We start from the raw sequence: 12838 nt of genomic DNA on the forward strand, positions 1-12838 counted from the left end.
CTCTAAGCAGAGGAAGGAAATGTTGACCCCTCAGTGTTACTGGAACCTTGTGTAAATAAACAACAAACATTAAAGTCTCTTCAGAACTATTTCTGACCAGCAGTTCTGGGGTTAATAGAAGGCCTTCTGAACTCTCCAGCAGGGGTCACCTTGGTAACTATAGCTGCAAAGTCTTGGGAGCCAGTGACACACTGTCCTACGCTTTGTGCCAGGACAGAAAAGCTTTTGTGTTTATAATCATGTTATGACCAATTTGTTTTCAACCCCCACCCTTACAGGAGAAAATGACCCCCCACGAGGGGATGAGACCTATGAGAGCCATCTTTACCAGAGATGGAAATATCTTTACTACAGGCTTTACACGGATGAGTCAGAGAGAGCTGGGCTTATGGGACCCGGTAATGGCAGACATGTTAAGTCCAGGTTATTTGTGTATTATTGTCACAGTTTCCAAAGCACAAAGCCAAGATTTGTACCCTCCTTGTCAAGAAGTTCTTCAACAAGGGCATGAAAGTATCACAGAGATAACAGATTCTAACTGGCCTATTTAAGGGCGTGCCAGCAGTTCAGTGCTGTAATGATAGGAATCAATATATAGAACGGATAAACTGTGGATGAACTGATATTAAATATCTGGATGTTGCCAGCAAATAACTGATCTCTATCTAGGGTGTGAGTGTAAAAATGTTGGAATATCAACCTAGGGATAAATATTTATGGCAGTCTGCTGTAAAGATAGTAAATATAGCATTTACATCATAGATTCAGTGCTCTAGGAATCTGTTTCCAAATCTCCCTTCCCCTGGGTATGATAAAAATACAGAGCATTGCATCATAACACATCTGATAAACTAAACATAATTAGAAGATTATCCAAAGAACGCTGCAATAAATACTAGTTAAATACAGAAAGATTGTTTTGTTTCTGAATGATCTTGTCCAATTTTTAAACAGACGTGAAAGTCAAATTTAAACGTTCTTGGGTCAAATAAAGAATTTAAAAAAGCAGAATGTGCAAATCTTGAGCACTGTATTATGTTTTTAGCAATTTTACTTTCTCCAACATTGGTGTGTCCGGTCCACGGCGTCATCCATAACTTGTGGGAATATCTCTTCCCCAACAGGAAATGGCAAAGTGTACATCAAAAGCTGTCCATATAGTCCCTCCTAGGCTCCGCCCACCCCAGTCATTCTCTTTGCCGTTGCACAGGCAACATCTCCACAGAGATGGTTAAGAGTATGTGGTGTTTAGTTGTAGTTTTTTATTCTACTATCAAGAGTTTGTTATTTTGAAATGGTGCTGGTATGTACTATTTACTCTGAAACAGAAAAAGATGAAGAGTTCTGTTTATGAGAGGAATATGATTTTAGCAGCAGTAACTAAAATTGTTTGCTGTTTCCACATAGGACTGTTGAGATGAATTAACTTCAGTTGGGGGAAACAGCAGACTTTTCTGCTTAAGGTATGACTAGCCATATTTCTAACAAGACTGTGTAATGCTGGAAGGCTGTCATTTCCCCTCATGGGGACCGGTAAGCCATTTTCTTAGTCTCAAACAGAATAAAGGGCTTAATATGGTCTATAAAACTGGTAGACACTTTTATGGGCAAGATCGATTGCTTTATTTGGGCATTTTATTCAGATTGAGGTTGAATTTCACACTTATAAACTTTGGGGACGTTTTTTAACGTCAGGCACTGGTTTAGACACCTTTTCAGTCAGGAAGGGCCTTCACTGTAGTAGGCTGAGCCTCATTTTCGCGCCATTACTGCGCAGTTACTTTTGAGAGCAGGACATGCAGCTGCATGTGTGTGGATCTGAAAGTAGTTGAAAAGGTTCCTAGAAGGCTTCATCTGGTATCGTATTCCCCCCTGGGTTTGGTAAAGTCGCAGCAAAGGCTGTAGCTGGGACTGTAGAGGGGTTAAACCTGTAACCGGCTCCGGTTTCTTCATTTTAAGGGTTAAAGCTCTGAAAATTTGGGTGCAATACTTTGAATGCTTTAAGACACTGTGGTGAAAATTTGGTAAAATTTGAACAATTCCTTCATTGTTTTTCACATATTCAGTAATAAAGTGTGCCCTGTTTAAAATTTAAAGAGACAGTAACGGTTTTAATTAAAACGTTTTTTTTTGTACTTTATTGACAAGTTTAAGCCTGTTTAACATGTCTGTACCTTCAGATAAGCTATGTTCTGTATGTATGGAAGCCAATGTGTCTCCCCCTTCCAAATTGTGTGATAATTGTGCCATAGCGTCCAAACAAAGTAAGGACAGTACTGCCACAGATAGTAAGGTTGCCCAAGATGATTCATCAGATGAGGAGAGTAAAGATAGTTCTGCTTCATCTCACTCTGTGTCTACACCAGTTTTGCCCACGCAGGAGTCGCCTAGTACTTCTAGCGCGCCAATGCTTGTTACTATGCAACAATTGGCGACACTAATGGATAAATCCATAGCTAATTTTTTATCCAAAATGCCTGAATTTCAGAGAAAGCGCGATTGCTCTGTTTTAAACACTGTAGAGCAGGAGGGCGCTGATGATAATTGTTCTGTCATTCCCTCACACCACTCTGAAGGGGCCATGAGGGAGGTTTTGTCAGATGGGGAAATTTCAGATTCAGGTAGAATTTCTCAACAGGCAGAACCTGATGTTGTGACATTTAAATTTAAATTAGAGCACCTCCGCGCACTGCTTAAGGAGGTTTTATCTACTCTGGATGATTGTGACAACCTGGTCATTCCAGAAAAATTGTGTAAGATGGACAAGTTCCTAGAGGTTCCGGTGCACCCCGACGCTTTTCCTATACCCAAGCGGGTGGCGGACATAGTGAACAAGGAGTGGTAGAAGCCCGGCATACCTTTTGTTCCCCCTCCTATATTTAAGAAATTATTTCCTATGCTCGACCCCAGAAAGGACTTATAGCAGACAGTCCCTAAGGTCGAGGGGGCAGTTTCTACATTAAACAAGCGCACTACTATTCCTATCGAGGATAATTGTGCTTTCAAAGATCCTATGGATAAAAAATTGGAAGGTTTGCTTAAAAAGATTTTTGTACAGCAAGGTTACCTTCTACAACCCATTTTGTGCATTGTTCCTGTCACTACAGCAGCGTGGTTCTGGTTCGAGGAACTAGAAAAGTCGCTCAGTAGAGAGACTCCATATGAGGAGGTTATGGACAGAGTTCATGCACTTAAGTTGGCTAATTCCTTTATTTTAGATGCCGCTTTGCAGTTAGCTAGATTAGCGGCGAAAAATTCTGGGTTTGCAATTGTGGCGCGCAGAGCGCTCTGGCTAAAGTCTTGGTCAGCGGATGTATCTTCCAAGACAAAATTGCTTAATATCCCCTTCAAGGGTAAAACCCTTTTTGGACCAGAGTTGAAAGAGATTATCTCAGACATCACTGGGGGTAAAGGCCATACCCTCCCACAAGATAGGCCATTCAAGGCCAAGAATAAGTCTAATTTTCGTTCCTTTCGCAATTTCCGGAACGGACCGACATCCAACTCTGCAGCCTCTAGACAAGAGGGTAATGCTTCGCAGACCAAACCAGCTTGGAAACCGATGCAAGGCTGGAACAAGGGTAAACAGGCCAAGAAGCCTGCTGCTGCTACCAAAACAGCATGAAGGAGCAGCCCCCGATCCGGGACCGGATCTAGTAGGGGGCAGACTCTCTCTCTTCGCTCAGGCTTGGGCAAGAGATGTTCAGGATCCCTGGGCACTAGAAATAGTTTCTCAGGGTTATCTTCTGGAATTCAAGGAACTACCCCCAAGGGGAAGGTTTCACATGTCTCACTTATCTTTAAACCAAATAAAGAGACAGGCATTTTTACATTGTGTAGAAGGCCTGTTAAAAATGGGAGTGATACACCCAGTTCCAATTGTGGAACAAGGACTGGGTTTTTACTCAAATCTGTTTGTAGTTCCCAAAAAAGAGGGAACCTTCAGACCAATTCTAGATTTAAAGATTCTAAACAAATTTCTCAAAGTACCATCGTTCAAAATGGAAACTATCCAAACGATCTTACCCTCAATCCAGGAGGGTCAATTTATGATTACCGTGGATTTAAAGGATGCGTATCTACATATTCCTATCCACAAAGATCATCACCAGTTCCTAAGGTTCGCCTTTCTGGACAAACATTACCAGTTTGTGGCTCTCCCATTCAGACTAGCCACGGCTCCAAGGATTTTCACAAAGGTACTCGGAGCCCTTCTAGCGGTTCTAAGACCAAGGGGCATTGCAGTGGCACCTTACTTGGACGACATTCTGATACAAGCGTCGTCTCTTTCAAAGACAAAGGCTCACACAGACATCGTTCTGGCCTTTCTCAGATCTCACGGCTGGAAGGTGAACATAGAAAAGAGTTCCCTGTCTCCGTCGACAAGAGTCCCCTTCTTGGGGACAATAATAGATTCGTTAGAAATGAAGATTTTCCTGACAGATGTCAGAAAGTTAAAGCTTCTAAACGCTTGTCAGGTTCTTCACTCTGTTCCTCGACCTTCCATAGCTCAGTGCATGGAAGTAGTAGGATTGATGGTTGCAGCAATGGACATAGTTCCTTTTGCGTGAATTCATCTAAGACCATTACAACTGTGCATGCTCAAACAGTGGAATGGGGACTATACAGACTTGTCTCCAGTGATCCAAGTAGATCAGGAGACCAGAGACTCACTACGTTGGTGGCTAACCCAGGATCATCTGTCCCAGGGAATGAGCTTCCGCAGACCAGAGTGGGTTATCGCCACGACCGACGCCAGTCTAGTGGGCTGGGGCGCGGTCTGGGACTCCCTAAAGGCTCAGGGTCTATGGTCTCGGGAGGAATCTCTTCTTCCGATAAACATTCTGGAACTGAGAGCGATATTCAATACTCTCAAAGCTTGGCCTCAGCTAGCAAAGGCCAGATTCATAAGATTCCAATCAGACAACATGACGACAGTTGCTTACATCAACCATCAGGGGGGAACAAGGAGTTCCCTGGCGATGAGAGAAGTGACCAAGATCATAAAATGGGCGGAGGATCACTCCTGCCACCTATCTGCGATCCACATCCCAGGAGTGGAAAACTGGGAGGCGGATTATCTGAGTCGTCAGACATTCCACCCGGGGGAGTGGGAACTCCACCCGGAGATATTTGCCCAGTTGACACAATTATGGGGCATTCCAGACATGGATCTGATGGCGTCTCGTCAGAACTTCAAAGTTCCTTGCTATGGGTCCAGATCCAGGGATCCCAGGGCGACTCTAGTGGATGCATTAGTTGCGCCTTGGACCTTCAACCTAGCTTACGTTTTTCCACCGTTTCCTCTCATTCCCAGGCTGGTAGCCAGGATCAAACAGGAGAGGGCCTCAGTGATTTTGATAGCTCCTGCGTGGCCACGCAGGACTTGGTATGCAGACCTGGTGAATATGTCATCGGCTCCACCATGGAAGCTACCTTTGAGACAAGATCTTCTGGTACAGGGTCCATTCGAACATCCAAATCTAGTCTCTCTCCAGCTGACGGCTTGGAAATTGAACGCTTGATTTTATCAAAGCGTGGGTTTTCGGATTCTGTGATAGATACTCTGGTACAAGCCAGAAAACCTGTAACTAGAAAGATTTACCATAAAATATGGAAAAGATATATCTGTTGGTGTGAATCCAAGGGATTCTCATGGAGTAAGATCAAAATTCCCAGGATCCTTTCCTTCCTACAAGAGGGTTTGGATAAGGGATTATCAGCGAGTTCTCTAAAGGGACAGATTTCTGCTTTATCTGTCTTGTTACACAAACGACTGGCGGCTGTGCCAGATGTTCAAGCCTTTGTTCAGGCTTTGGTCAGGATCAAGCCTGTTTACAGGCCGTTGACTCCTCCCTGGAGTTTAAATTTAGTTCTTTCAGTTCTCCAAGGGGTTCCGTTTGAACCTTTACATTCCATAGATATTAAGTTGTTATCTTGGAAAGTTTTGTTTTTAGTTGCTATCTCTTCTGCTAGAAGAGTTTCTGAGTTATCTGCTCTACAGTGTACTCCGCCCTATCTGGTGTTCCATGCAGATAAGGTCGTTTTGCGTACAAAACCTGGTTTTCTTCCAAAGGTTGTTTCCAACAAGAATATTAACCAGGAAATAGTTGTACCTTTTTTGTGTCCGAATCCAGTTTCAAAGAAGGAACGTTTGTTACACAATTTAGATGTAGTCCGTGCTTTAAAGTTTTATCTAGAAGCAACAAAGGATTTCAGACAAACATCTTCTTTGTTTGTTGTCTATTCTGGTAAAAGGAGAGGTCAAAAAGCTACTGCTACCTCTCTTTCCTTTTGGCTGAAAAGCATCATCCGATTGGCTTATGAGACTGCCGGACGGCAGCCTCCTGAAAGAGTCACAGCTCACTCTACTAGGGCTGTAGCTTCCACATGGGCCTTCAAGAACGAGGCTTCTGTTGATCAGATATGCAAGGCAGCAACTTGGTCTTCCCTGCACACTTTTGCCAAATTCTACAAATTTGATACTTTTGCTTCTTCGGAGGCTATTTTTGGGAGAAAGGTTTTGCAAGCCGTGGTGCCTTTCGTTTAGGTAACCTGATTGGCTCCCTCCCTTCATCCGTGTCCTAAAGCTTTGGTATTGGTTCCCACAAGTTATGGATGACGCCGTGGACCGGACACACCAATGTTGGAGAAAACAGAATTTATGCTTACCTGATAAATTACTTTCTCCAACGGTGTGTCCGGTCCACGGCCCGCCCTGGTTTTTTAATCAGGTTTGTTAAATTTATTTCTTTAACTACAGTCACCACGGCACCCTATAGTTTCTCCTGTTTTTTCTCCTGTCCGACGGTCAAATGACTGGGGTGGGCGGAGCCTAGGAGGGACTATATGGACAGCTTTTGCTGTACTCTTTGCCATTTCCTGTTGGGGAAGAGATATTCCCACAAGTTATGGATGACGCCGTGGACCGGACACACCGTTGGAGAAAGTAATTTATCAGGAAAGCATAAATTCTGTTTTTTTGTTGTCAACACTGCTGCTGTATAGTGCTCAGTGTACGTGCACACTCCTAAGCTTACCTAGGAATGCCAGTCAACAAAGCATACAAAAAGAACAAATTTATTTTGCTCATTAAAGTAAATTGATTTTTTAAATTGTATGCTCTATCTGATTCATAAAACTTTATTTGTAACTCTCATGCCCTTTTAAAGTACCATAATCCAGCTAATAGACAGTTTTGCTAAAAAAAAATATAAAATCAGATCCTGGTATCTTGTTGAATGGGTTAGTATACAAAGCCTCCATATTGGCCTCTAGTTATTAAGGTCTGTCAGACCTGATCCGACAGTGCGGATCAGGTCCGACAGACCTCACTGAATATGGCGAGCAATACGCTCGCCGTATTCAGCATTGTGAGCTGCTGGTGCAACGCCACCCCCTGCAGACTCGCGGCCAATAGGCCGCCAGCAGGGGGGTGTCAATCAACCCGATCAGGTTGATTTCCAGCGATGTCTGTCTGCCTGCTCACAGTGCTCAGAGCAGGCGGACAGGTTATGGAGGCTAGCCAGAAACACAGGGCATCAAGCTCCATTAGAAGCTTGATACATATGCCCCATTGCCTCTTTACTACAGTGTAAATCAGGAACCCCAAAAGATAAGTACTTTGGATAGTGGTAGATACTGTGACAATAATGCTACAAGGCTTGGAGGTGGTTTGCTGTGTTATAGCATGATGTGTGGTGAGGTGACAAGGTTTATACAGATAATCTTGTTTGTACTGATCATTTAAATGACATACTCTAAAGAAGAAACAAAACCATAGCTATGGGTATCATAATGCAAACTAACACAATACCTCCTATTATTATTATTATTATCGGTTATTTGTAGAGCGCCAACAGATTCCGCAGCGCTAAAGGGCAATGTTATAATCTTTTACATAAAAAGGCTGAAACTAAAAAAGAAAGATGAGAACACGCAGTAACAGTTTTGCACTGTTACTTTGTTGTACATTTTGTAAAATTAAATAAGTCATAAGACATTTATGTCACTTTTTAATGTAGTCAGAAAACTAGAATGTTACGATTCGGTTTTACTTATTCCAATTTAAAACTATGCTTTACCAGCTAGCACCACTTGTCATAAACCTAAACCATTAATATGCACAGTTATTACATTCTAAATACATACTAGATAATCTATACATTTTAATTTTGGTTGATGATAGAATGTTAAACTAGTACTAAATATAACCTGAAAAGTACTCAGACGTATTAAATGATGTGTACGCTTCTTTTCTATTGTATGTAAAAAAGGTTCCTGCAGGCTACGCTATTTTAAATTTAAAACAAAACAAAAAAACTATTAGCTGCCTTATATGTCTAAAAGCAGCTATAGACCATACATAAATTAATACATTTGATTTTCTGGTTTTCAATAAAACGTTATTTATGGACACTGAAGTTTATACTTCATATAATTTTTGTGTTCTGCTAATTATAATTCGTCTTTTTTTTTTTCTTTCCACAAGCATTTAAAAATGTAAAAATCATTCTTACCTTGTGGTAGCACAGAAACAGGAAGCAGGCCTGGTTTGGTCCCTGGGCTGTAGTTTGTCTACCCCTCCACTAGAGTGACGCACAATTTTATTTTTTTATCATCGCGCGCCCAGTTACTTATTACAGTTAGCAAGTAAAACTTTTGCTCTCTTGTGCTCGCATCCTCATGCAGATAAAAAGACTTTGTGAAGTTGCGAAAGCAGGATCATATCCCCCCTATAGACTTTAATGGAGCCTCATTTAAAAAAAAAAAAATAGCTTCCAGCTCGCGCAAACAGGAGCTCAGTTTTGCAATGAGATGTGTATGTATGTATGTATAGAAATAAATGCATATATATTTATGTACAGACATATATTTATTCATGTGTTCCTATGGATCCCTAATGTAAAAGCACGTTTGGCCTGTTTTTTTTATAACTCCTGACATCTCATATCTTTGAGCCCTTATAACTGTTTATTGCATTTTTAAAAAAATTTTTTTTATTAGATGGTGTTTTTATGAGTGTAACTTTACTTTTAAATGTATTTTGTGACAATTTTTTGACTCGCATAACAGTTAACCAGAGCTCTAAAGTCGTGGTAATCATTTTAGCGTAAATTGCGATTGTGCTCATGCATTTGCATTTAATCTAAACTTGTAATAAGGGCGGAATTTAACTTGCACGCAAACAGCCACAAAAACCCTATATTGCTAATGTGCAAATGATAGCGTGCCACTTGTAATATACCCCATAATCAGGTTCTTTTACACTCATACAAAACTCTATTTACTCAAAGTTTCTGACACCACACCCTTTATGTATAGTTATCCACAATTTAATTACAAAGCTAGAGAGCTGGGAGATATAAATGTTGTTGCCCTAAACACTAGCACTTCTTGTCTGTGACCTGACTGGTGATGTTAACTAGGGATTATGGAATACGGATTTATTAAGTGCTCCAACTAGGGCAACATTAAGCGGTTCCTCTTTTTAATGGTTTGTTTTGCTTAGCATTAACTAGTAAACAAAGTGACATGAAACCTCAATTTTATTTTTCAGATACATTGTACAATTTTTAAAAAGTTCCAGTATATTTCTGTTATCAAATTTATTTTAATTATTTTGGTATCCTTTGTTAAAAAGTATGTAGGTAGGCGTAGGAGCATGCACGTCTGGAGCACTATGTGGTAGCAGTCTTAAAAGAATAGTTTTAACAGTTATACTTTCTGCAAACACTGCTACCATCTAGTGCTCAAATGCATATAGTTCCCCAGATATGTGCAACCTACCTACCTAGGCATTCTCTTCAGCAAAGAATACCACAAGAACAAAGTAAATGATGATAATAGAAGTTAATTGGTACCTTTTTATATTTAATCCTATCCTCTATCTGAATCATTAAATAACAATTTTGGGTTTCATGTCTCTTTAATTCAGGTGTGAGCTAACCCTTGCCTAACTAAACTTTCGTTACCAAAGTCTGTTTATTCTAAACTTCTCTTTGTCTCTCTGAATGTAGAAAAACTTTGATGAACCCATAGCCTTGCAAGAAATGGACACAAGCAATGGAGTGCTACTCCCTTTCTATGATTCTGATTCAAATATTGTCTACCTCTGTGGAAAGGTAACATATCTTTATTTCAATTTCTGTTTAAAAAATGTGCGCAACAAGTGTATTCATTTTATTTGTTACCTTCACTGGGTCTGCTGTTTAGGCATCTTGAGATGTAGATATACTTAAATACACTGTCTATGTATTTATACTTTAAATAACATTGTCATGTACATTTTTACATACCATTTTGTTAACAATAGTTGCATTGCTTCTAAGTCTAAGGGCATTAAGCAGCTTGAGTATTGTTCATCTTATTTCTTTTTGCTTTGGCCAGTTAGGGCCAGATAAAGGGAGCAAATAGTATAGAAGCAGATGGAACTCAGGATCCGGGTAAAACATGAAATTTATTTAGACCATTAAAAAAGACCATTAAAAAGCAACACTCAACAAAATAGCACGAACTGAGGGGAGGGTCCTGACGCGTTTCACGCAGTGCGGCACTTAGTCAATATTTTTGAGTGTTGCTTTTTAATGGTCTAAATAAATTTCACGTTTTACCCGGATCCTGAGTGCCGTCTTCTTCTATACTTTTTTGTTCATGCTAAGGCTGGTTTGGCCTCTTTCTTTTGGATGTGCACCACGCTGATTTGTGACGGCGCATGTGTGCGACACGTGGTCTGTTTGGATTGTACCGCTGTGAGCGGCTACAGTGTTTCTACCAGGGCTTGGAGCAACGTCTTCCTTAGTACCTGTACCAGATAAAGGGAGCTCCCACTGTGTGAGCAGTCACTGTGTAATATGTTGCAGGTCTTCTGGATACAACACAATGCACAACAGCTTTACTAAGGGCAATGGACAAAGCACAGTTTTCAGAATTAAATTACAAAAAAAGAAAGCAAAATAAGTAATAACAGCACATTAATTTTTTTTTTTTAATTTAGCAACCATAATGGGATTTTTTTTTAGGTAGTTACGTTTATAATTTTATATATGATCATTCCTAGCATCGCAGGAATATCTTTAGGCTGCTGGCAGAATATTTGTTCAATACTTCAATATCTGTCCTGGCCAGGAAGTGAGCTTAGAGATCCAACTGAGATTCAGCCAAAGCCTCTGTCCCTTGTCTGGCTAGGCAGAGGACTTTCATAATGCAAACGACCAAAAACGAGACTTAGCAAATATAACAGCAAGACAATGAAGCAGGCCTAACCAATGTTTACTGCTTGGCAGAGCGTATAGGAGGATTAGCCAAGGTGTCTATCATCAAGCTAGGAAGATGTCCTAAGAAAACTGCCTGCTGGTGCCATCAAGGCCTACTTGTATGTCCCTGATTCTAATCCTCCCTCTTGCTGATAGGATAAATATGTTGCATGATGCAATTTCAACATATCTAGGACAATTTGAAGACCAGTTATGCATATGGAGTTGTGATAGTAGTGTGCATTTATATGCTTGTAAACCAAATCAAATATCTTAAACTGATTTCCAAGATGCTGAACCTCATGTGTTCCGCTTCTTCTGCTAAGGATGTTTGAAAACATAAAGACCACTCATGTTTTTGAGTTAAACTTATATTGAATCAGAAACATTACCTAATGTTTCAGGCGCATCTACAGTAGGTTGTTCTATTTTAAAATGTCCCTGTTTCGCCTTGAAAAATGACAAATGACCTGTACTACAGTTTTACACATTGGCTATAATGCCTGTATTTTATATTATGATTGATACCAGTTATTCTCCAGATTATTTTGAAAAGCCCTCGCTACAGATTTACCAAGTTTTTTTCTTTACTGTCATAGATGGTTGCTGCACATTATTAAGTAATGGTTAAGTATCTAAAAATACCGTTGTATCTTTAAATCATATTTACTGTATTCTTTTCTTTACAGGGAGATAGCAGCATCCGATACTTTGAAATAACTTCTGAGGCACCCTATGTCCATTACCTAAGCACCTTCAGTAGCAAGGAGCCTCAAAGAGGAATGGGGTTTATGCCTAAAAGGGGCTTGGATGTCAGTAAATGTGAAATTGCCAGGTGAACACATTAAACTGAATCTATTTTATGTTTTTCAACTTAGCAAATCAGAAACATATTGACAAAGGCTTAAGGATACCATTAACATTATTGATTTTGACTTTGAAAAGTGCTCACTTTAGGATAAGTTGCACATATTTTCATGACCGATGCAGAATCTTTGTGAAAATATATAATGTTGTTTATTACCTTTACTTTAACAGGTTTTTTAAACTACACGAAAGAAAGTGTGAGCCCATCGTCATGACCGTCCCCCGAAAGGTACAGTGTGAAAATGGTTACTCTTTATTATCCAACATTCTACAAATGAATATTCTTACAATTAGTTTAGTCATTCCTGGAAGCAAAAGACCAGGTTATATTATACCTCTGCTTATACCCTTACAGCTTATAATTAAATAAATCCCTTTTTTCTATGTTGCTTGATAGGAGTTTCTTTTTACAACACATTTGACATAACTGTTGACTTCTTTCTTAACCATAATCATTTACTATTGGACAATTCAAGGAAAGCTGGGTAGATCCATGCCCTCTGTTGTGGTTATACCTGTGTAGTTCTGTTTTGATATGTTTTTATAAACAGTGGTCTGCTTGGAGCTACTTTTTTATGGGATTTATGGGATTTGTTTTTTGAGTGTGGAAGCTTTCTACTATTTAAAGCTTAAATTTCCTTCTCTAGTCTGACCCCTCCGTTTTTAATATATAGTTATATATAGTTATAGCACATCCTCATTACAACTGATAAATT

At 40.0% G+C, this 12838-nt stretch overlaps 1 protein-coding gene across 2 annotated transcripts in view; it reads left to right on the forward strand.

Moving 5' to 3' along the window:
• Positions 1-12838, forward strand: part of CORO6 (coronin 6) — a 170233-nt gene that overhangs the window by 91630 nt on the left and 65765 nt on the right. For both annotated transcript variants that reach the window (XM_053706146.1, XM_053706147.1), the window contains 4 exons: positions 279-398; positions 10020-10124; positions 11945-12090; positions 12294-12351. In XM_053706146.1, coding sequence (XP_053562121.1) covers positions 279-398; positions 10020-10124; positions 11945-12090; positions 12294-12351 — 429 coding nt within the window. The remainder of the gene's footprint in view (positions 1-278; positions 399-10019; positions 10125-11944; positions 12091-12293; positions 12352-12838) is intronic.

This window comes from Bombina bombina, chromosome 3, assembly GCF_027579735.1.
Source record: "Bombina bombina isolate aBomBom1 chromosome 3, aBomBom1.pri, whole genome shotgun sequence".
Classification (NCBI taxonomy): domain Eukaryota; kingdom Metazoa; phylum Chordata; class Amphibia; order Anura; family Bombinatoridae; genus Bombina; species Bombina bombina.